The 25,087-nt window shown below is 46.0% G+C and overlaps 1 protein-coding gene across 47 annotated transcripts in view; it reads left to right on the forward strand.

Annotated features, from left to right (window-relative positions):
- Positions 1 to 25,087, forward strand: part of ARHGEF7 (Rho guanine nucleotide exchange factor 7) — a 182,846-nt gene that overhangs the window by 139,807 nt on the left and 17,952 nt on the right. For 28 of the 47 annotated variants that reach the window (XR_013407761.1, XR_013407762.1, XR_013407764.1 and 25 more), the window contains 9 exons: positions 5,060 to 5,182; positions 11,299 to 11,437; positions 12,244 to 12,303; positions 13,042 to 13,188; positions 15,101 to 15,187; positions 17,779 to 17,857; positions 18,049 to 18,188; positions 20,609 to 20,833; positions 23,623 to 23,716. Coding sequence is in view for 41 of the 47 variants with exons in the window: in XM_015121454.3 (XP_014976940.1) it covers positions 5,060 to 5,182; positions 11,299 to 11,437; positions 12,244 to 12,303; positions 13,042 to 13,188; positions 15,101 to 15,187; positions 17,779 to 17,857; positions 18,049 to 18,188; positions 20,609 to 20,833; positions 23,623 to 23,716 (1,094 nt within the window). In the remaining 6 variants the exon portion in view is untranslated. Of the gene's footprint in view, positions 1 to 5,059; positions 5,183 to 11,298; positions 11,438 to 12,243; positions 12,304 to 13,041; positions 13,189 to 15,100; positions 15,188 to 17,778; positions 17,948 to 18,048; positions 18,189 to 20,608; positions 20,834 to 23,622; positions 23,717 to 25,087 lie in introns of all 47 variants that reach the window. The other 19 variants (XR_013407760.1, XM_028837325.2, XM_077974026.1 and 16 more) reach the window with 1 other exon arrangement.

Here is a 25,087-nt window from a genome sequence, read left to right on the forward strand (position 1 = left end):
TAGTATGTGTGACTCTAGCTGTCATCAGATCATTCATGGACACAGTGCAACATCATACCTGTTAGATCATGGCTTGGGTTCTGCCAGGAGGCCTGGTGGGAGCAGCTGGCATGATGCGTGCTGCCTCTTGTGACCCATGTGCACCATCCTGCTGCCCAAGGCCTTGATGTAGCCCCCACAGGGTGCCCTGCCTGCACATTATCACACTCTGAAGAGCGGCCTGTGGAGCACAAGAGAGAGCTGAGGGGAACATCCTCTCCTTTAATTCTGAACTCATATTCTGTAGTGGTGATTTCTGCGAGTGGTTGGTTGTCGTGTGAACTCAGGTATCTGGGCAGCGTTATGTGTGGAATATGTTGGCACGTTATGCTCGAGTCCTAGGGCTCAGCTGACCTTTATAAGCTTTATCGGCTACTGAATTAATGAACAAGGGCTTTATCAGCTATGAAACTTCGGTGACAGAAAATTCTTGGAGAATTGGTCTGGGACTGAAAGAGGTAATAAAAATCTAGAGCTTAGGCTCAGTGCAGTGACTGAAATAGGAAAAACCACTCGTACAGTGAATTGTTTGTTTATAAGCTATGCTTATAAATACGACTTAATTTTTGTTAATTGATGAAATATCAGAAATGAACATTTATCTAGATTTTCATTTCTGAATGGATCATGGGCTGTGGCACTGGCCGGGTAGGAGATGAAATCTTAGCATAGCCCAGGGTCCAGCACTGAGCAGTATTTCTGCAATCATAAGAATAACCCATTTTAGGTAGTACATATCCAATAATTTTCCTGTGCCACATCTCTGGCAGTGTTTTTTTGTGCATGCAACTTTGGCATTCCATCATTACCAGTTCTCTTCAGTCCTCCCAGTGGGGCATTCAGGGTTCTGTCATTCTAGAAGCCAGCCTCTTCCCGATGTTTCGCTGTGTGTCTGCATGTGAACGTCACCCGCTCCGATGTCAGAATATTCTCAAAACCTGTGTCTTAAGAACCTGGATTAAGGGGCGTGTCCTTCCTCCTCTGTAGGCTGGCAGCAGTATGTTTGTAGCTTGTATCACTGAGACTACATAATTGTCTTCAGTTTACTTTTGTACAAAATGATAGCACTCACTTTAAGGTAGAGACTGTTACCCTGTTTTTAGTCTGTTCCCAGTGCCTTGTAATGGTGCTGCATACATACAGTAGTTGAAATTAATTTGAGTCAGTGACTATCCTGCAAATGGACAGAACTGTGGCTAATCCCTGTAGGCTATGGAAACCCCGCTTAGCTGTTCACAGTTGGAAATGGGTCTGCAGCAGTGCAGATGCTAGCTTACTTTGCCCTCTGTTGTGTTTTAATAAACTAAACAGGCCGGGCGCGGTGGCTCAAGCCTGTAATCCCAGCACTTTGGGAGGCCGAGACGGGCGGATCACGAGGTCAGGAGATCGAGACCATCCTGGTTAACACGGTGAAACCCCGTCTCTACTAAAAAATACAAAAAACTAGCCGGGCGCGGTGGTGGGCGCCTGTAGTCCCAGCTACTTGGGAGGCTGAGGCAGGAGAATGGCGTGAACCCGGGAGGCGGAGCTTGCAGTGAGCTGAGATCCGGCCACTGCACTCCAGCCCGGGCGACAGAGCGAGACTCTGTCTCAAAAAAATAAAAAAATAAACTAAACAGTAAAGCACCGTAATAACTGCCTGCATGATACATTCAGGATTTGGAATGAATTAGACATTCATTCCATCGTGGATGAATTAGACAAGTGTTGTTAAGAGCTTGCATTGGGAAACGTGCTGTATCTGCTAGACAAACTCCAGTAGCCTCTAGCCAGATGGGGCTGTGAAACTCTGGAAATGAGACTAACGCAACTGAAACACTGAATTTTTAATTTTTAAAAAAGTTTTAATTAACCTTACTTGAAATAGCCAGAGGTGGCTAGTGGCTGTTGGATTTGAGGGTAAAGAAGCATGGCAGAGAAGGCAGGTGGGACAGCCTCGCGTCTGCGCGGAGGTCTGTCTGTCACTGCCACCAGCAGGAAGACTTCTACATCCCTACATCCTACTCCTCAGCCTCCTTATGCTGTGGGCGAGGTCCCTGCTGTTGCAGACCCTGCTAAATTCTGAATCCCTGAAGGTACCTGTTGTGCTTCTGTGAGCTCCCTCCAGTACTCTGGGTGGGGACATGTCTTGCTCGGAGAGAGATCAAGGGAGAGCTAAGAGAGGGAAAGAGATTTAAATATTGAAGGAAGGTGCTGGCCTTTTTTTACACAGCACAGGGAAGAGACTAGTATGTGGAGGGAGCGCTTACATTTGGTAGATGTTCTTACACAGATCAGCCACCTGAACCTGTGTGGGATATTTTTATTACCTACATTTTACATTTCTATTGTCTGTATTATTTACAGTAACTACTTTTGACATCTACATATTGCTATGTTTTTAGAAGCAGAGGTTTATTCTCACCTCTTTCCTGAAGCCCATGTTTTATAAAACTGACATGTTATCTAGTCTAGAAGGGAAGGCCCAGCCAGGCTTGGTGGCACATGCTTGTAATCCCAGCTACTCGGGAGCTGAGGCAGGAGAATCGCTTGAACCCAGAAGGCGGAGGTTGCAGTGAACTGAGATGGCGCCATTACACTCCAGCCTGGGCAGCAAGAGAGAAACTCCATCTCAAAAAAAAAAAAAAAAAAAAAAGAGACAACCTGCTGTGCTGGGAATGCTTGAGAGTCTGAGGAGAGAAAATGGTGGGTGGTGGGATTTGGAACCTCTGTCACAGCATTACTTCCTGTGCTTTTCTGTCTCCACAGCTATTATTGTAGGACGTACTGATAAGAGCTCAGTAAATTTTCTTAAATTGATGAGAACAGAACAGTCTTTTTGAGCACTGGTTAACAGTTATTAAGGAATGAATAAAAAATTGTTGAAAAACAGGGAGAAGACCAAGTCAGCATGAATTTTGAGTGCTCTGTGTTTTGAACAAGAGATTTTTCCTAATACTTGTGACTCGCTGATTCTCCTGACTCTGACTTTCTCCAGCCACTACTTAGCAGCCGCAGTGCGGAAAGCAGTGCGCATGAAGGCGGAGACACCCAGAGACTGGAGGAGAGGTGGAACCAGCTGGGCCTGAGGTGCTGCCTGCAGGGTTGAAAGGCCAGCAGACAGTTGGGAGCCAGAGCGTGCTGTGGTCTGAATGTGTTTCCCCAGATCATCTGTTATTACAGATGATCACCAATTGGATGGTATTAAAAGGTGGGCCTTGGAGGTGGTTAGGTCATGAGGATGGAGCCCTCGTGAATAGGATCAGCACACTTGTAACAGCTGTGAGGGAGCTGTTTTGCCCCTTCCCCCCGTGAGGATGCAATAAGGGACCACCTGCGGGTGCCTTGGTCTTAGGCTTCCAGCCTCCAGAGCTGTGGGCAGTGCATTTCTGTTGTGGGTAAATGACCCAGTCCACCGTGTTCTGTTCCCAGCTGGGGTGGACTGAGGCCGTGTGCTCATCAGAGGGACGGCAGAGCAGAAGCAGTGTCCCCATGAGTTGTAGGCCAGGACCCTAGTCCCGGGCTCCGTCCACCTTTGTGTTGGATGCTGACGTCTTTCCCTTTTTTTTTTTTTTTTTTGGCATTCCTCAGTCATTTTGGTCAAGTGCCTGCTCTGGGAGCTTCCTGAGGAGCGAGTGCATGCCAGGCAGTTAATCCATGTGAGCGCTCACGGTTGACTCAGACGGAGACAGTTAGAGGAAGCGATTTCCGCCCCCGTTTCAAGGGGTGCTTCAGTGTTTCTGGGCTCTGGTGCTGAGGAGGCCCATGCTTTTCCGCATTCTTGGTGTGAACAGGTGTTTCTCACTCAGAGCTCTTTGCATCCTTGTTTCTGGGCTTCTGAATGACTCTGCTGTTGTCTGGGGCCTCGGTTTTCTTTTGACCTCGTGCCAATGCTTGTGGACACCTTCGATCTTGTGCCTTGCACTCTTTCTGTTTAGTCGTGTGATGATTTCTTTGATTGACTTATGCTTATATATTTGGTTTTCTGTATCAGCAACTTTTATTCCGATGTGGAATGACTATAATACTTCCTTTTTCCCCTTTGCTTCTTTATTCCCCCCGCTTTTTAGGCAAATGTATTTGTCGTCCTTTCATGCCTTCTTATAATTAAGGTTGGTACACTGAAAACGCTTTGGAAGTGCTGTCCGAGAGTTGGGACTGGCTGACTCGTGTTTTCTGGAGGAATCTCTGGTGTTCATGTTTTTGGTCACTTTTTCTGTGGCTCCCATTCCCTGGGTAGGAGGATGTAATCCTTCTGGTAATATTGTGGGTATCTGGGGAGCAAAGACAGCCTGGGGTGCAGGGAAGGTGGTAGGAGTTCACGTGGGTCTCCTGTTTTCAGCACACGTGCCCCTGCTCCGGGTTGTTGCTGGTGTCCTCCAGAAACTCTGAGGCCCAGAGAGGTGAGCGCGTACCCCGTTAGGCACACGCCCCACTGAGGCGGCACCACCGGGGGCCCTGATGCCCGAAGCTTGTGCTGACCCCTCATGCAGCTTCCAGTGCTGGTTCTGGTCGTCTCTTCCTCATTCTTTTTGTTCTCGTGAGTTTATGCTTCTTGGAAAAGCCTATTAGCTGTCAGGATGCTGTGGATCTGGGGAGGAGAGGCACCTGATAGGTGGGCTCGCTTTCCAGTCTCTAACCTGAAGGGAAAGGCGGTTTTTGTATTTTTTTGTTAGTCTTGATTCTACTGCTTTGGTAGAAAACCTCACAGACTGAATAACTACATTCAATAATTCTCCTTTATGCAAAGCTGAAGGCTGTGTGACATCTGTTTTTCTCGCTGCCCAAAGAGCTTGGGCCTGAGGGTTGGTCGAGATGCCGTGCACGGTCCTGGCAGTCTGAACACTGCCGGAGAGGACCTGGCAGCAGAGCTGCTTTCTCGGCGCCGCTTCTCCCTGGTGTGTGCTGGGATCGGGGCCTCTTGTTTTCACAGACAGGTGCAAAAGGAGGTTTTCCTTCCTCAGAGTGTTATATGTCTGTCGGTTCGCGGTTGTCCCGTCTGTAAAACTGATGACTTTCCCTCTGTGTTGCGTTTCTCCAGGTTGCCCGAAGCTCAGCAGAGGGTCGGAGGCTGCTTTTTAAACCTGATGCCACAGATGAAAACCCTGTACCTCACGTATTGTGCCAATCACCCTTCTGCAGTGAACGTCCTCACGGAACACAGGTTCGCTCGCCGGGCACCTGGGCAGCGGGGAGGGCGGATGGCTCTGTCCTTCAAATAGTGCATGAAATAGGATGATGCCAATAGTCCCTTGGTTATTAAAGGATATGAATTTTAATTACCCCTCAGAATTAGTGCTTGAGAAGTACTGGTAAGAAGTCTTTGAAATGATGGTATTTCTGTAAAAAGACAAATCTTTTTTGATGTCTTCCCTACAGCCTGAAGCCCTTTGGTTAATAGGTTGAAGGGGTCGGTAAGCGTTCTGGGGTGTAGCCACAAGCTTAGTCAAGGGTCCTGGAATCATGTTTCTCTCCGTTCTTAGAACTGGAAGTACATGAACCCGAGTTACATCAGCTGTAAGAAAAAGTATCCCATTTCAGATTAATATTAGGTTTTATACACAAAACTTTACGTTGGAGACCATTAGCTTTTCAACCTGAAACTAAAAACAAGTGCAACAGAGAATGCACAAATGTTTTGCTTATTTTGTGAGGCAAGACAGTGTCTGCTTCCTGCGAATTGGAGGAAGATGTTTCTCAGCTGTTTCAGTTATTGAGGAGGATCTCGGTTGTTAGTGTTAAGGATTGATTTGTTTGAGGATTGGCTTGGAGGAGACCACACCGGGGCTTAGAGAGCTCAGAGGCTCACTTTCTGCTTCTAAAACAGACCAAAGATTTGTATCAGTGTTTTACAAAACATTTCATAATTTCTTTTGAAAACAGGAATTCACATATTTTCAAAACCATAAATGGAAAAAGTATTGTTTTAGTAGCATGAAGATAAATGCCATTTTCTTTCTAACTTAAATATTTAACTTCAGCCTAACCGAACATTTCAACTTAAAGCCTCTTCAGTGAACAGGTGTTGGTTGCCTCTTTAGAAGCACATTTGGGGCTCAGGTGTGGCACTGCGGGGGTGTCCTAGGACAGCTCAGACATGGCAGCACAGTGGACTCGGCTCTGGCTGCTCCCTTCAGGCTCTGCAGCCTTGGGCAGATTTCCTCCTTCTCTGGGCTTCAGCTTCCTTTCCTGAAGGAACTCATTCACAGGGATGTTATACGCATTCAGCTAAAACTGTCAGCAGGTCAGCTCAGGGTGAACGTGCCAGATGCTCAGTGAATATTTTGTTGTCTTCTATTTTTTTTTTTTTTTTTTTTTGAAGACCCTGGATAGTTACTGTTTCCTGGGTGTGCTCAAATATAAAAAGATTAAGATTTGTTTGAACTTCCTATTTGTTACTAAAGCATCTGCAGCCCAGAAAGGAAACAGCAGCCTTGAACAATGCAGTGAAAGGAAAGGAAGTTAGAACTCACAGCAGTCGCAGAGAAGGAAAACCCAAAGAAACCTCCCTTTGCACGCCCCGTTTGGGAGTGTGGCTGTGTCCGCGGCACCTCCAAGCGTCCGGCATGTTTCCGGTTACGCACTATGCCCCCTTCGCCTGGGAACTTACACATTGAATGAGGTTTCCAGAAAGCACGATGCAAGTGTTAAATTTGTATCTCTGGAAGTTCTTCAAGAATTACTGATGGAGTGATGAGGAAGATGAACAGAAAGTTCATCTTTCTGAGGGCCTGTCCTAAAAATGACATTGAAAGTCACTGGGACTGTTAGTTTCCTAAAATGCAAAGCCATTCAAGAGCAGTGCTTGTGGACGTGTGCTGCGTTTATGCTCTTCTCTGTTATTACCTTAATTAGTGTGTTTGTCAGGTCTTAATGAATGTGTAGCATTTTCCTGAAGTAACCAGAAGAAAGAATACAGGTGGGTTTTTGAGTCAGGAGGGTCTTTGTGCCTCCTTCCCAGGGCTGCCCAGAGAGTGGAGGGGCAGGCTGAGGCCCACTCTGGACAGCAGCCCCGGGGGCAAGTCACTGTTGCTTTAGTGCTGGGAGTCAGAGTTGCAGCGAGAGGAAGGTCCCCCGAGCCAGCAGGTGCCGCCATGGTGGAACCTGAAGCTTGTGTGCCCTCCTGAGGTCCCTGCGCCATGAGAGTTCCGCCTCTGTTGGCCACACATTCCTCCCTACGCCAAAGAGCACGGCAGTGAATTGGGGTCGGGCTTCCCTGTGCCAAGGCTCCTTCCTACTTCCTGCCTTTGTGCTTGGATTCTTTCTTGTTCCTCTTGCCGGCTTTTCCATGTGTGTGACGGTCTTTAAGCTGCCACGCCTGTGGGTAGACTAATCTGCTCATGCCGTGGTATAATTTTTAAGGATTGGTTCAGGTGTGGTGGGTTGAAGTTTAAAGTCTTATTTGCATCTTCACCGTCCTTGTGTTACTTGGATTTAAGTTGTAAGTGTGAGCCCTGCAAGTGCAGAATGCCAACTCTGAGCGTTTTAGCAGCTCTGACCTTCCACAGTGTCCAGGGATGGAGGCAGCACTTGTCCATGGCCAGCTATTTTGAATGAACTATGAGTGCCATAATTTAGTCTGTAAAAACGATTTTTTCCCCAGCAGTTTGTTCTTCTGCGCTTGGCTCTGTGCTTGCGTGTGTTTTGTGGCTGCCGTCAGCCCACAGCCTGTGTCAGTGAGGACTGAAGAGACCCACTATGTACGAGGCTGCTGGCATCAGCAGAAGTGAAGCTGAAAGAGCCATCTTTGGTCAGAGTAGCTGTAACTAGCTATTTCGTCTTATTGTGGCACTACTTTTTTTTTTTTTTTAACCTCAAACTGAAACTAAAATGATGATCCACAAATATTTATAAAATTTCATTTCCTTTTTAACTGTATTTGTTCTGGCATTGTAAGAGTGTCTTGTGGATATTAAAAGGAGTTTTACTTGCACACATTTCACTTTTTTGGCTTCAGGGCTTTTTTTGAGGGAGTGGTGATAAGGGTAACTGTTTAGTTTTGTTAATTTTTCTCTGCTGTACCATAGTTAGGGAATTTCACAGGTAACCCTGAAATACACATAATGACCTGAATGGATTTTTCCTTGATTCTTATTTTGGTGGAAAAGGTCCTTATGTGGATTACATTTTAAGGGGTTGAAATATATTTTTAGTATCGTAAAATTTGATTTTCATGGGACCACCTGATAAATTCTCCAACACCTAGAGAATTGTTGGTAAAATATAAATTGCTCCTGTCTGAAGCCCTCATGTCACTCTATTCATGCTTTAGGAATGGATAGAGTGAGTAGTGGAAAAGGGAGCACTTCTGAGTAAACTGGGCAGAGAGGAGGGACATGTGTGTGCAGAACAGACTGCCCGTGGTCAGAGGGGCTGGCCGTGCCATCCACATAGTGGGGGTCCGCCTTGGGTGCAGAGCATCAGCCGTTCTGCCGGCAGTGATGGCTTGGGCAGTGGCCTTCATGCAGGCTGTCCTCTGTATCACTTGCAGAATTGTAGGTCTGCCCCGCCTAGAGTGATGTTTGGGGCATTGATGTCTGTGAGTGCCTACCCTGGTGCCCAGCATGGTGAGTGGTCCCGTGGCTCCTCTGTCCTTGTGGTCCTGCTGTCCACAGAGTGCTCACTGTTGCCCCAGCTGAGAAGGGGGCGGGGGACAGTGGCTGTAGTGGCTGCGGTGGAGGGGAGTCTGTCCTGGACCTTCCTCAGTTCCCCACCCATCTCCCCGGGTAAGGGGAATAGTGAGGAAAGAAGGCAGAGGACGTGTCCATGTTTAGAAATGATAGGAATACGTGCGGTGTGCTCCCGGGCTCACATCAGTGCAGCCTTACAGCGAGCAGCACACCTTGCTGTGCAGGTGTTACCCACAGCAGGCCCCTGAAGATGGCACTGCACTTTATTTCAGTAACCTCCAGCCTGGGATTGTCTCAAGGAAATGATTTTTGGAAAGCACAAAGTTATAGACAACAGATGTTGAGTTGTCTGTTGCCCACAAAAGTGCACGTGCTCTCGTGCGTGTGCGCGCTGTCTCACAAAAGACACACACCACATACCCACACTCAGACGTACTCTGACAGTTTCTGTGCTAATTTTTAAAACAGCATCAACATGATGGGCAGCCTTACAGAAATAATTATGAAGACTTATATATGGAGTTGATCAAATGTTTCTTGTCTTATTTTTTTATAAGTGGATCTATGCAACATTACCCTTTTTTATAATTTGCTTTAGTGTTGATAATACCTGTTTAAGTGTGTATATGTATTTGTTCATTGAAGGTATTTCTTGTTGGCAAGGACAGACAGAGGTGCTGCACCGGCATTGTTACTGTTTTTACACAGCGTAGGACCGCACCCTGGCCTTGGTTAATGAGACCACCCTGGTTTTGTAGAAAGCAGGTAGACGTGAGTGGCCTTCTCGGAGGGTCGTATGTGCTGAGGAAGGGGAAGGCTGGTTTCCTAGTGACCGTTTGGTTTTCAGGATGGTGTTTGAATTGGTTTCACTGGGGGACATTCTCACCAGCTGCCTTGGCGGGGGATCCACATGGAATAAGGAGGGTAAGAAGCGGGAAGGGCTGGCACCACCCTGGCTCTCAGTCCTCCTTATGGGAAGCTATGTTTAGGTTGAACTCTCTGAAACTGTTAATATTCACTGTTGGTGGACTATTTCCTCTGGGTTAACTTAAACACTGTCTGTCTGTTCCCGGGGAGCCCTTGATGGATCTGGGGTCCCCTAGACCTCTGGCAGTGGCCGGCTTGGCTGTGGTGGTGCATTGGGAGGCTCCTGTGAGACCAGAACCGGAAATTGGCTTGTTTCTCAGTTTTGCTGTTAGGATTTTCATATTTATTTTAGGACATCGTTTACATAATGAGGATGTAAAAGTATCTTTTCCTTTTAAGGGAAAACCTCTAGACTAGGAAAATTTGTTCCTAGGATGAGTGTGCCATGGGTATCATTTGAACCCAGCTCTGCTGACTAGAGACCCCTGTCTTCCAGGATGGGGCGTGGTGACGGGGGGTGGTGTCACCTGGGTCTCCTGGATGGGATGTGGTGACTGAGAAGTCACCCTGGTCTCCTGGACCTGGCATTGGCTGCCAGCACTGGTGCTGCCTCCCCTCCTTTCTGTGGGCTGCACACTGTCAGATGTGTGGACTGATGGCACATGCAGTGTGAGGGACAGCAGACCCAGGGCCTGGCAGAGACCTCAGAGATCGCCAGTGAAGGGGTGTCGCGGTCAGGTGACTGTCAGCCTTAACAGACGTGTGGGTGAAGAGCTGGACCCCTCAGAATCCTGCCCGTGTCCTCTGCCACAGCTGTGGGAACTGAGGACAAAGGTGACGCACGTGAGGACCCACTGTAGGGAAAGCCAGGCGAGGCACCGTGAAGGGAATGGTGAAAGAGGAACACAGGAAGATCTAAAATTTTCTAACTCCTTAATTTTGGGATATGCACTCAGTTTCTTTGTCCACACGCAGGGACCCTTCCGTCCTTACGTGTTGTGAGGATTGAGTGTAACAAAGCTTTTGAAGTTCTGAAGCATAAATCAGCGTTCGCTGTCCGCACGCAGGGACCCCTTCCGTCCTTACGTGTTGTGAGGATTGAATGTAACAAAGCTTTTGAAGTTCTAAAGCATAAATCAGCATTCGCTGTCTGCACGCAGGGACCCCTTCCTTCCTCATGTGTTGTGAGGATTAAACGTAACAAAGCTTTTGAAGTTCTGAAGCGTAAATCAACGTTTGCTCTCTTCTCTTGCTGCTTCTCCCACTCCTCACCCCGAGAGCCATTGTTTACTCCCAGGCTGAGTGCTGGCAGCACCTAGGTGGGGCCTGCTTGCTGGACGAACTCACCTCTGGGAATGACGGCCATTGGCGTGCTCTAGCTCTTTACCGGAGCAGCTGAGTCCTTGTTCTTACCACCTTGAGACTGAGATTACTGGACTCCATTCTGGCTCTGAGCGTGCACGTTTCCATTGGACATGTCTGCATGGCACTGATGTGCCAGAGGGCCTCGGCGTCAGTAGGATCTCATGGAGACCCACACATCCTGTGCTGTGTGTAGTTACTCTTGCTCATATGAGAGCAGGAATGGGACCCCTCAGGGGTGGGAATCCCCTTTGGCATTTCCAGATAAGCAGCGCAGATTTGGGATCAAAGCTGGAGCCTTCCAGATGTTAAAAGCAACACTCATGTTTCATAAATTCTGGCTGTTGCTCGTGGAGATCAGAGAGCCACCATTGCCTCTCATTGCTAACCACAAGTGTCTCCCTTGCCACTTGCTGCCCAGTGAGGAGTTGGGGGAGTTCATGGAGACCAAAGGTGCCAGCAGCCCTGGAATTCTCGTGCTGACCACGGGCCTGAGCAAACCCTTCATGCGCCTGGATAAATACCCTACGCTGCTCAAAGAGCTCGAGAGACACATGGAGGTACCGCACTTTCACTCTCTTACTCGGAGTCCTTACCAAGGGTTAGTGGCATGGTCAGACTTTAACTGTGAAAGAAAGTATTATTCATGATTTATTTTAGAAGCCAGAACCAACAGAGTTTACAAAGAATTTTTACTTAGTGGATTGTCAAAATGATTTTGTTAAATATTATGTTTTTCTCCTTACTCCAGCTCTATTAAAAAACATTTACCACTTATCTCTCTTTTACCCACTGCTGCTGGTTGAAAAGTTTCCAAAAGCTGAAACATGAGAACTGATTTTCAGATAATGTTGAGATGTCTTATCTGGATCATCAGCTACAAACAATGTGTGCATAAGTTATAGGGTAATACTGTACTAATCATTTAATGAATGATTATGCTCTTTTAATTTTGAATAACAGGTTGCATCCTAGCAGAAATTTGGGTTAAAGTTACTCTCTTGGCTTGAGTTGGCAAACCTTTTCTGTAAGGGGGCAGACTGTAGGGTCTTCTTCACAGCTCCACGGCTCTGCCGTTCTAGATACTGCATGTGAGCCGCGGCAGTGTTCCAATAAGACTTTATTGATGAAGCAAGTGTTGGCTTCCCCACCCCTGCTGCTCGTGACTGTTCTCTTTCAACGTATGTTTCCCCCAAGTCTGATGGCTTCATGATTTTCTGAAAGACTGACACTTTAATGCTGAGGGAAAAAGGGAATATTAAGGGTTGAAAAGTATTAGAAAAGTTTCAAGCTGGTCTGTAGAAAGTACCTTTTTAAGAAAAGCTTTTCCTTACGAAAGCTAATTGTATGTTTCTTTTACTCAAAGGATTATCATACAGATAGACAAGATATTCAAAAATCTATGGCTGCCTTCAAAAACCTTTCAGTAAGTGATTAAGCATATTGTTTTTTCCCCCCAGGCATCATTGTGACAAATGAATGTAAAAGAATTATCAACTGAAAAAGTCAAATGATTAAAAAATGACTTGTGCTGACATGAAAGAAAAACAGAGTCGGCATTCTATGGCTGGTAAACTCCTTTTAGCGGACTCTGATAGAATAATTACTTAAAATTTTTAAAATCGCAGTGTAATTGATGTTAGATCTACTTTAAAATTATTTCAAACATTTTTTTACCCTTCATTCGTGTTGTCTTTAATGATTTATTGCAAAACAGAACAATGGTGGTTCCATTTTCTCTGCTGTTGTGTTGTCTTACCAACTGCATTTTCGAAATATATGCCTTATTTTATAGCACAAGTTATGCTTTGTTTCTTCTCTTCAGTCTTCTATATTGGCAAACACTAACAAAACCAGAATGAAAATACAGTTTTGTTCTGTCCACCTTTCTTTTTTGTACAAGTGGCAAAATCTGCTATATTTTTCTAAGATAATACTTAGTATTCCAGAGCAGTTGTGTGCGTTGCTTCTTTTGACTTGATTTCATACTTTCAAGCAAATACTTTCAATTCCGTATAATTAAGTAAATCATTCAACAGATTATCTGTCTGAAGAAGTAAGATATAAAGCAATAATTGTCTTAAGGACGATGCAAAGCAATGTGGCCAGAACTTAAGATTTTGGAAGTTTCTGTCTGTTAACAGTGTTGTTCTGTGTCTCTCAGGCCCAATGTCAAGAAGTCCGGAAAAGAAAAGAACTTGAGCTGCAGATCCTGACGGAATCCATCCGGAACTGGGAGGGCGATGACATTAAAACTCTGGGCAACGTCACTTACATGTCCCAGGTCCTGATCCAGTGTGCTGGAAGCGAGGTACTGCTGCCCACATGTATGCATCAGGGTTTCTGTCCCACTCTTAGGAGCTCGTAACAGAAGATGTTAAAGGCATCTCAGGCAATGAAAAACGTCTAATAGAAGCTCTATCTTATAATTTGTGAGCTACTTTTTATTCTTGACACAGGAGAGAGGCTTATGGTCTGTTAGAGAGGCTTAGAGCTGAGTGTGGACTTGTTGACCAGTTTGTTCCAGCTGAAGTCAGTCTGGCCTGAAACCCACGTGAACTGAAGGATAGCATGCGGAAAGACTTGCCAGGAGTCCCATGCACACATCTGCACGGAGCTGTATGCGCTTATCTGGCCAGCAACTTTGTACCAAGGCTTGCTGTCACAGGGACCTGCCGCTCTCAGTGCTTTCAGGTCATTATACTTTCCTGTGAAAGTATGCTAGCTGACATATGCTTACAGGAGTCACAGTTTTCTTACGGGTTTGGTTTAAGTGAGAGATCAACTCAGATTTTTGGGACATACCCACCCACACAGTGAAAATCGAGCAGTTTGTTTCATGATTCACATTGACATACATTCAGTGGGTCACTAAACAGGCACCTCTTTTTGAATTTTATTCTACCTCTGCAAAAATAACATGATCAAAACATGCTAAATGACTCATTTTTGAACATGAGACTCTAAGGAGAAAAAGAAAACTAAAATTTGAAACTTTCACAGTGTGTTTTCCTTTCCACCTATAAAATATCACCCCTTCTACATAGTCCTGTAGTTTGGGTACCGTAAGAAACCGTGATTGTAAAAACCTCACATCTTTTCAGAAGCAGTTTCTTTTTGAATCATGCTCTTTTAAACTTTAATTTTTAAAATTAAAATTAAATGTGTAAACATTTCCCAAAGTGTGTTCTTTATAATATTAGATCTACACAATGCTGGTGGGTGTTACTTCAGAATGCTTCAGAGTGGTTCTGATCACGACTGAACATGATTAGTGGAAAAGATTCTTTATGACAGAGCTCCTCAGAGACTTGGCTCTCAATGTTCCCAAAGTATGTTGTGAGTCTTCAAGAGGGGGCTGTAGCAAGTCGTTCTCAGTGGCTTCTTTAAAGTATGGAAGACTCTTTTCAAGGTGCTTTGTGTAAGCCTAATGTTCTGAGGAATATACGTGGGGAAACTAATTCCTAGGACCGATTACACTTTTGGGGGCCGTAGTTTAAGTGTCAACATGTGAAAAGGACTGTCTGGCATTTTTTTGTCACTTTTTGGATTCTTAGGAACTTTTTTCTTTCACTTATCGTCTCTTTGGCTTTTATCTTACCGAAGCAAGTGATTTTTAATACATAAGTAATACTTTTAAGTCTGATGTAAACCAGGTGATGTTTATGGGGTGGATGAGAACAACACTGATTTGACATTTGGGAGGTTTGGGAAGTGCCAGGAATTAGTAGTAGACTGAAATTGATTTTAACATTTTATCCTATCCTTCCTTTAGCTTAAAGACTTCACCTGTTCACCCCACTAAAATGTATAGGTTCTCTCCTTTTTCTCTGAACCAGAAAAAGAAAATTTTAGCTTACCTGAAAATAATCACAGAGCTGAACTCCTTAACCAGATATATTTTCAAGATGTTACACAGGCTAATTGTGACTGCAGGATCTTTTAATCATTCAGTTTAGTTTCTTACCTTTTGTTTTTTGAAGAATTTAGAAATCCTTCTCTTTACCTATATGTCAAAGCTCTCTCTTAATCATATATTAAGACTTAATACAGAATTTATCATAATTGTTTCCATTTAATTTACCTGATAAAACTTGACAGAAATACCTAAATGAGAAATACCATGTGATGTTTCATAGGGTCTAGTATAAATAAGTATTTGTGCTCACATTTGTAAGTAGATGTTGTTTAAGAAATGTTTTGGGTTTCTTTTTTTGTATTAGGAAAAGAATGAAAGATATCTTCTACTCTTCCCAAATGTTTTGCTGATGTTGTCTGCCAGTCCTAGGATGAGTGGCTTTATCTATCAGGTAAAACACCATCTAAATTTATATTTTATTGTGGATCTGAGGATAATTTCAAGCTGACTTTGAATTTTGTGTTAAATATTACATGTATCTGTGTATGTGCTGTGTGTGTAATGCCGTATGTTCAGATATGGATGTACGGCTCCTGTTTATGTTTCGCTGTGACTATGCAAGCATATCCTATGTTCATTTTAAAAAAGGAAAGAAGTGTAAATGTAGAGCAACTTCATAAGGACACAGATGACTGTGGCACAAGTCAGCCTCTGTCATTGCCTTCTGTCATTTCATGCAAAATACCTTGCTGCTCCTTGCTATAGTTTTGTTCTGTGAAATGGGTTCAGCTAGGGCTTGTGGGTTAGTGGGGTAGTGTAGACTAAGGTCTTGTGTCAGTGGCACAGCACTGCCCAAATGCATCAGCAAATAGAAAGTGATGTACGTATGTAAGTAGCAGTGTGTGATCGTTGAACCTTTTTAATTTTTGTTTCCCTGCTTTTCTTGGAGAAAATGTGACAGCGGATTTGAGAAGGAGGTGCAAGGGTGAGCAGGGCCTTCTCTGTTATGACAGTGGTTTATAGTGGTGGTATGTGAAGGAGCTGGTATTTTTGCTGTCTAGTAGATGCACTTGGCAGGTTTCATTCTTTTTTTTCTGTGAAGTAATAGAGGCTCATATCCTTCCCATCAACTTTCTGAGGACTGGCCAGTCACCACATAACCACTGCAGCAGAAGCCACCACTTCGTGTTCCCTGGGTTGCGTTTCATTGTAGCATGTGTTGTTTTGTGTCGTCCCAGCAAGGGCGTTAGAGAGCCCTAAGCAGACACTGTGCCTTCACAGAGGCTTTGTCGACCACCCAGAGAGGACTTGTCGTCATACGCTTACTCTAAAACGGGTGCTTTAGAATTGATGAATCACATATATAGGAAAAGACTCAGGAAAATAAGGCTGTAGTTTGTAAGGCCACTGCTGAAGAGAGGTGATCTGTGGCTAAGGTGGTGCCCACTAGAGTTTTCCAATAAACTAGCAGCTACTTCTTTGTTAAATGACCTTGATAAACCTAAATCTCTGTCCTTTCTGGTCAGCACTATCTGGCTTCCTATTTTATATCCCCAGAGTCTCATTCCAGTGGCTGGAGACAGGAGCCTTCTCTAGCCTAAGGGAGAAGAGGTTGCCACTCGTGGCAGGCTTGAGTCTCTGCCTGTGGGACTGGGGCTCACACTGGCTTTACCCTTGACGTGCTGACAGACTGCTGGGGCTCATCTCAACGACAGGATTCTATTTTTCAGTTCTTAGTACAGTGGTGAGCCATGGTCTCTGTATCGTCAGTCTTCATTTCTACCATTGGAACACTGGCTTTGGGGGATGCTAAAAAGTGTTCGATCCAGCCACAGCCACAGTGCTCTGTACACCGATGTTCCGGTGGGCTAGGTTAAACACAGTTGTGCAGTTTCATTTTCTGTAGCACTCACAGCTGTTAAAGTACTTACATGCATTGTGAATCTTGGAAAGGAGTTCACAGTGTGTAGCATTTTTAAAATACGCTTGGCCACAGAAGTGTCCAGCAGTCTCCTCTTCCACCTGCCGTGCTTTAGGATGAGATTTCTCCACCTGGGCACTGCTGACGTTTTGGACTGGATCATTCATGGCCCGGGGCTGAGGGCTCAGTGAGACTGTCCTGGGTACTGTGGGGTATAGGCAGCCTCTCTGGCCCTTACTTGCTGGATGTCTGAGCCCCTGCCAGGTTGTGGCACTGCCACCCATTCTCTGTGGGGGCACGTTCCCCACACCCGTTGAGCAGCACTCCCACTGGAGGTGCTCATGCAGAATCTCGCTCCGCAGCTGATGGAGTGCTCCCCAGGCAGCACGACCCAGATGCCACTGCCTCTTCCTGAGGACTTGGTGGGCCACCGTGTACTGTAGTTTCTGTCAGCTGCGCCAGACTGTTTTGTGTTCACTTCTGATTTGTTTGTAATGATCACTTTGTACCCCGTTTCTGGTATCTTTTCCATTGACATTTCCTGTTGCAGTTACTGATTTCTTCCATTTTCAGGGAGCATTGGTTTGCCAACCATTTTCTGCATTGTGTGCAGCATTTAGCACAACTACTTATTTTCTGTTTGGTGGATTATAAAGTAGAATGTTAGGCAATTCTTGTTCTTGCCTCAATTTCCCACCCTTATTTTGACTTTAAACTTGGAGCTTCCTCTGTATTTCTTTATGAGGCAAATACATGCTGCTTTTCTGCAAAAACATCGTTTAAAACAACTGTTACACGTGGTAGTTTTTAAAAAATCATAATGTGAGATTTTTTGTCCTGGTGTCTGTTTAGTAGCAGCTCATCAGATGCAGTGTGTGTTTGGGCTTGTCAGTCTGTCCCTTGTCGCCAGTTGAGTTTCTTGCTTACAGTATAGTATTAATATGATTTATTATTTGAGATAAAGATTTTTGTATTATACATGCATCTGCTACAAACGAACTCTTTTTGGTTCACAAACAGTTCCTCCACCAATTCTAAAATCATTTAATATTACTTTAATAATGGTACCTTTTTCTAGAAAAGCACTAATTGTTTTTTTTTTGTGGGGGGGTCTTTTTTAGGGAAAGCTTCCAACGACAGGAATGACAATCACAAAGCTTGAGGACAGTGAAAACCATAGAAATGCATTTGAAATATCAGGTGATAGGCACAAGCTGTGTGAGTGCCGTGTCTCGGGGAGGAGAGGCAGCTTGTCCCCGCGTGCAGATTCTTGCTTGCATATTTCAGAAGGTGGTGTTTAAGCGTTGAGTGGAATTCTGGGGGCTGTGTGTGCATGCACGCGCTTTTTACCTGTGTTTCCACTCGGCCTATTTTTTCCTTCTCTCCTCTAGGGAGCATGATCGAGCGGATATTAGTGTCATGCAACAACCAGCAGGATCTGCAGGAATGGGTGGACCACCTACAGAAGCAAACGAAGGTCACATCTGTGGGAAACCCCACCATAAAGCCTCATTCGGTGCCGTCTCATACCGTAAGGACCTGGCGCTTCTTCTCCTTCCAGACTCCAGGCGTGGCATCCCGTGGCTGAGCTGTCAGCAAGTGATCACGTGCTTTAAAACCTGATCAATATTGGGATAAAAATGCAAACGCTTGCTTGATATTTCTCTGAAAATATTTGGCCCTCTTTGTGCAGTAGTGAATTGTTTTCCAATGAGTGTTCTCGAGAAACAACCCTGAATTGTGCCTCCTCACGCACAATTCAGAGGTGCTTGGGTGGGAAGCTGCTTTTGCTCAGCGTGGCCTTAGAAGACTAATTTAGGGGAGTTTTACACTAAACTATAGATGATTTTTCTGAGAATTTTAACTGTTTATTATGCTTCATTTAAGAAAACGAAAATAAATGATTATGATGATGAAAAGGGCCAGATTCATGTTGAAGGCATTAAAATAGAATTTATGACACACTGTTGATTTTAAGAAATTGAGGTGTCTTTTACTTAGAAAAGCTCAGCAACTCTTTGAATTTTTAGAGAATTACAACTTTTCAAAATAGATGAACACTGAATTCGGTTGCAGTGTTTAAACCTCTCCTGGTGTTTTTTGCTCAAGAAGTTGGTATCGGGTTGTTTTAACAGTCGTCATCTTTATCAAGTAATACCGAAAAACTGGGCAGAGCTTTTAAAGAATGAGTGGCGATGACACGGCATTTTCAGCTTGCAGATTCCCTCACATCCTTACTAGGTTATTAGGATCAGTTCTGTCGTGTGCTCAGTTTTCATGTTTTCTTCTTCATGGGAAGGTTGTAGATCAAGAAGGATTGCTGTATTCTGATATTCTCATCAGTTTCAGAGTCCATCTGATTTCTCTCAGCAGTGTGCAGATAACTACTCATTGGCTTTTAGCTAGCATTTCATCTTTAATGGCTCTGCCGTTTTAAAATTCTCCATTCTTTCGTGGAGATCAGTTTATCCCAGCGACATGTGTACACGTGTGTTTATAAAGAACAGTGGATGAGCTGCTTCACTCAGATTTTCAACAGCAGCCTGAAACTCTACTTCATACAATTTTACATCAAGTCAGCTTTTCTCTGCGGCCAGACCCTCCGTCTTAGTGTTTCTTTCACTGGTGGCGGGGAAGGCACTGTGCCTCATGTTTAAAATGTTCTGCGTTCTCCTACAGAGTTTCTTTTGTGGGATGATGTATTCTCCTGTGATCTAACTCTGTCCAACTGAAGTCATATTCTAATTTTAGCATAAAGCATACTTCCTTTGACTTTCTCAAGAAAGGAGAAACAAAACCAGACACTACTTAACTCTGACGTTGTTGCTAGGAGGGATGTCTTACATAATTTTCTCCATCTATACATTATTTCCTATGAAAAGATGACGTTACGGTGGCTTCATAGCATGACCTGTATCTCACACGATTCCCTCCCCCATGCAGGGACTAGAATGTGATCATTGCAGAAAGTTGATGGCGTCTGTTCTTGAAATTGTGGCATTAGCTGCTGTGGGGCCTTCCCTCTCAGCCTGTTTTGAAGGTCGTGTACTTCAGAATGCCGACCCCACTCAGGTTTCCAGTTCACAGCGCCACACAGCTTGTTCTCCCATTAAACGCGCCTTACTATTGTTGGCTAATTTGAAGTCATTGTTGGCTGATTTTGAGACTTACTTAACTTTTCTCATTTAACTGTCATTGTGATGGGATATTTCGGGTTTCCCAGGAATATAAAATTCATTAATGACATACCTCCTCTAAGAAGTTAATTTTCAATTAACTTTGTTTTGATTAAAGTTGAGTTTTCTAAGAAAATAACTGATTTTATACCAGGGTTTGGCAGTGTTCTAGAAAGAGCCAGATGGTAAACATTCTCTGCTTTACAGGCTCAGGCCTCTTGCAGCTGTACTCTGCCCTTGTAACACAGCAGCAGCTTTAGACAGGCACGGGCCTGCTTGTGTGCCAGGAAAACTTTTTTAAAAAACAAAACTAGGCGATTGGGCCTTAGTTTCACCCAGTACTTCATCACCAGGTGAAGAATAATACGTGACCGGGGGGAATCACCTTCCTTCTTACAGCCACATGCCCTGTGTGCTTTTGTGAAATTCTCATCTTTTTACTAGATAAAGTACCTTTTTTTCTGTTAATGTTACTCCGTAGCTAATAAATGTGGCTAGTGGATGTCCGAGTGCTGGGGCGCCAGCTAGAGCTGCCCCTCCCGTCTGGGGCAGACACCGTGGGGGGGTCCCATGCTCAGCCCAAGTGGCGCGAGCTGGTGCTTGGCCCCAAAAACTACTGAGAGCCAGAGATTCGAACGAAATGATAAATGATAAATCCTGGGGTTTATTTCACATGGAGTGTTTAAAGAGCGGAAGGAAGTGCGTGATAGTGCCCTTTCACGGTGAGCATGCAAGTCTCACGTTCTCTGCCCTTCCCGCTCTGTGCCCTCGGCAGCTGCCCTCCCACCCGGTCACTCCGTCCAGCAAGCACGCAGACAGCAAGCCCGCGCCGCTGACGCCCGCCTACCACACGCTCCCCCACCCCTCCCACCACGGCACCCCGCACACCACCATCAACTGGGGACCCCTGGAGCCTCCGAAAACACCCAAGCCCTGGAGCCTGAGCTGCCTGCGGCCCGCGCCTCCCCTCCGGCCCTCCGCTGCCCTCTGCTACAAGGAGGTGAGGTCCCTTGACCACTCAAACAGCCAGACGCCGGTGAGCATGCCTTGGGCCCCGAGTGTGCCGGGCTGGTCCCTCTGTACGCAGCAAAATGCACCCTAACTGCTAGAGAACTGAGAAGGGGTCTGCCTTGGTTCTTCGGTTATCTCCGCTGCTGCTGAGAGGCCTGTGGTAACCCTGTGTGGGAAGGGGATGTGCAGATGTGCAGGGCCCCTCCTGTCTGTGCCATGCAGAGGGGGCCTTTACTGTGCTTGCCGGAGGAATGTGCCGCCGGGGGCCAGGAGCTGGAAAGGCGCCGAGCCCAGGTGACTTTCCCTCCCCGTGTGTGAGGCCGTCGCTCGGCGTCTGCATGCTGTCTGCTGCGTCTAACAACCCCTCCTCCAGGTCGGGGATCCTATCCAGGAGCCCTGCGTTTTGTCATCCAGAAGCCATTTGAAAGGAAGAGAACGTTTACCAATACAAATGAAAAAACACTTAGGCAGTTTCCCCCTTTGATGCATAAGAAATCATGATACAGTCTTTGCTTGTCTGTGTTTTGATCCAGCATTTTTGTATTTGCTAGGTGCAAATAAAGTACGATTCTAATGAATAAATATAAGTATTAACACTTTCTTATACTTTCCCCTAAGCCAGCTTGGATGAGGAAAGGAAGCGTCTTGAGAAATGTGTTCTGAGAAATATTTTCACCTGAGGAAGCCGATAATTGAGATGAGCGTTGTTTTCATAAGCAGTTGAGCGTGCATGGTGGTGAGGTACGAGGAGTGGCGGTGCGAGTATGGGTGGCCTGCGTGCAGATACGAGGAGCGGTGCCCGCTGGTGGGGTGTGAGTGGGCGTGAGGACGGTGATGCGCTCTTGCCTGGCGTCGCGCCTCTGTGTCTGTTCAAGGCCACATTTGCCAAGGGAACTGGAGCAGACTTTTTCTACGCTCTTGCCAGCAGCCCTGAGGGTTTTAAGGCCCATAGGAAAGTACTGTGTAAGAAATTAGGATCTATGCTTTTCATTTTTTGGTCTTACTGAGTCTTTGTTTTTATGATATCTTTCAGGTAATCATGTGTGCAAGTCAGAATTCTCATTTTCTGTCATGGGAAGTTACTTGAAGAATGTTGGTGTTCCTTATTGTATACTTTAGTGTGCACAGTCTAAAGAAAAAGTGAGCTACTGCAAGAACTGGTGGAGACTGAATTACTAGGGAAGAAAATGGGGATAAAACTGTTGGGAAAAGAAGTAGAAAGGGCAAGGGAAGAGGCATTGAAATGAAGATAAACAATTTGATTTTGATAATCTGGCTGCAGTTGCTTTGCCCACTCCACACTGGGAGAGAAGGGCTCACGCCGAGCAGCTGCTGTCCAGTGTTGCTGAGTGCCACACAGCATTAGCGTGGAGAGTGGTCCTGCAGAGTACGAGAAGAGGGCGTGGCGGCTCGTGGAGGCCGCTCTGCAGCCTGCTCTGCCTGGCTCTGGTCGTCGGGTGTGCTGTGTGCCTCATGACCCTCTGTGCCCGCAGGTGCACTCGGAGCACATGGTGGGTGGGCATTGGCTCTTCAAGGCTCTCCATCTCAATTTGCTTTGAATTAGGGAAGCCAGGGAGCACATGTGTATAAATGTGTCTTCTGGAACAGATTGCTACTGCATTTCTAAGAGCTTTACAATTTTTATAGAAAGATTTTTATTTAACTTTTTAAATGTTACTTTAGATTGAAAGTTTGTTACATGGCTGTATTGGGTGATGCTGGGGTTTGGGCTTCTAGGGTACCTATTACCCAAATAGGAAACACTGTACCCAATGGGTAGTTTTTCAAAACTTGCGCCCATCACCCTCCCCCTTTTGGAGTCCCCAGGGTCTGCCATTTCCATGGTCATGTCCATGTGTACCCATGGTTTAGCTCCCAAGAAAAGACTTTTAAAGATAACTTTAAAAACCAGGCTTCGTTTCCTCTGTTTCCAGCCCGGTTCATTCCGTAGCGCATCTCATCTTCTGAGTCTTGGCTTCGCCTGTTAACGTTCGCGATGGTTTATGTCACTGGCGTGGTGCAGAAACCAGCCTTTTTTTTGATATCGGTATTTAACACGTGCTTGATAGTTGACACCTTACCTGCTCTGTTGGACTTGCTTTGCTCACTTTGTATTTTGCTGTCGTCTTCTGTGCTTGTTTGAGAAGCTGTTTGAAGAGGTAAGGGGTGGGCAGTTCCGTTGTGAACTCGCCTCTGAGCTAGTGTGCGTGTGGCCCCTGCAGAACAGCCCCGGCTGAGCTTGGCTGTGCTCCTGGCACTCAGAGTCGGGTAGCTGAGCACTCGCTCCCTTTTCTTCTCCCTGAGACTTTAAATAGTTTCTTAAAGCGATTATTTTTTACTTATCTGTCATTTAATGATGACCTTAGTTTCCTCTCGTCTTTCCAGTTAGCTGTACCGGGGGGTGGGTCTGCCCCCGGGAGCCACTGCTGCCTCCTCCCCTCCTCCCTCAGGAGTGTGCAGGATGTCTGTGCACACCAGCGCCAGCCTGCCTCCTGGGGACACCTCTCATCACCGAACTAACAGGACCCAAATGGCATGAGGGGTTTTATCAGAGTGAAGAAAAAATATTAGCCAATGACTAATACTGAGAATGCCCTATTGATTTTAAAATTAACGTTCAGAAGCTGGTAAAGAAAAATCAAAATAGGAAAAAGCGAGCAGCTCTTATCAGTGGCTATAATAATTTGGGGTTTTATACCTTTACAGCAGCCTTTCTGATACGCCAGTGAAAATGATTGGCTTTAGAGTATGTTAACATTTTCTTTTCTCTTTCCCTAGGATCTTAGTAAGAGTCCCAAGACCATGAAAAAGCTGCTGCCCAAGCGCAAACCTGAACGGAAGCCTTCCGATGAGGAGTTCGCGTCCCGGAAAAGTGAGTAGCTGCGGTCCATGTGGAGGAGGATGTGGCCTCCTGGTCACGCAGGCCATGGCATTCATGGGATGGAGGGAGGCTTGGTGGCTTTCTGAAGACTCCAAACAAAAGTAGGGTTTGCCCCTTGAGGCAGTGGTAGGAATAAGTGGTAGTAAACATAACGTTTACCCAAGCAAGCAGGAGAAGTGCCCTTGTGTCAGTGATGAAGTCTCCGTGCCAATTCCAGCACCACTGCCTCCTAGCCCTTCCTCATCCAGGAGCTGGGGCCAGACCTGGAGGGCTCTCCTGCTTTTCTGGTTCTCCCTCATTGCCTGTAAGATATTCCACCCAAAGATATTCCACCCACACTTCCTGAAGTGCCATCATCTCCCAAAGTGCTCTCTCCATCTGTTAGAAGCATGACCTGCTGTGTTCTCATGTGGGTTGCACCTGCCCGTGCTGTTCTCGTGCTGTTCTCTCCGCTTTGGACCCGTCCTATCTGCTCCTCAGGCCTAGGGGTCCGACTCAGTTCTGGGTTCCTACGTGGCCTCTCAGCAAGTACCTGGCACCTGTTAGGTGCTCGGTAGATAGCTTTTGAATAAGTGGAGCTCTTGACAGAAGTAAGTGATTTTCCTGGGGGTGACTGCTGGGAAGGGGTACCTGTGAACAGATTGCTGTGGACTGATGGGTGCAACCCAGGGAGAGTGAGCCAGCTCTGGGGAAGTTGCAGGATCTGTCCTGCGGGGCTCTGCCCTGCCCCACCCGATGTCTGAGCTCAGCCTATGTTGGTCCTGTGCCTTCACTGCTCACTTCCTCCAGCCTCAGGAGGAGGCCCAGCAGCCGTCCTACACACTCACTGTGCCGCACCACCGCTGGCCTCCCCTCACCCCCACCTTATCAGTCAGCCCTGTGAGGTCACCGTGCTGGAGTGTTCATTATATTCTTGTCCTTGTCACCTGATGTCCATGGCAATATAAGTCACCATCCTGACTGTCTTCCTCCCCAGGTGGTCCAGGCCCCTGACCACCAGGGCCCCTGATGAGATGGTGAGGTCCTGGGGTCTAGCTATTGAAGCGGAGCTGGTGCTGGACGCCTGCTCTGTTGCTTACTGGCTGTGCTGGGGCTTCTCTGTGAGCGAACTGTTCTGTGGGCCCCTTCCTTCAGCAGATCCAGGGGCAGCACTGAGCTGGGCGTGGGGCCGGCTGCAGCTGAGATCATCATTCTTGGGCACGTGCTTTATCAGCACCTTCATGGGCTGGGCGTGAAGGATGCAGTGTGACCGAAAGAGATCCCTGTTCTCATAGAGCCTGTTTTAGTAGAAGGATACAGACAGACAAAACAAGTGAACAATTTATGGGCCGTGGAGTGCCGCAGAGACCCAGTAGGGAGGAA

Source organism: Macaca mulatta, chromosome 17 (genome assembly GCF_049350105.2).
Source record: "Macaca mulatta isolate MMU2019108-1 chromosome 17, T2T-MMU8v2.0, whole genome shotgun sequence".
Lineage (NCBI taxonomy): Eukaryota > Metazoa > Chordata > Mammalia > Primates > Cercopithecidae > Macaca > Macaca mulatta.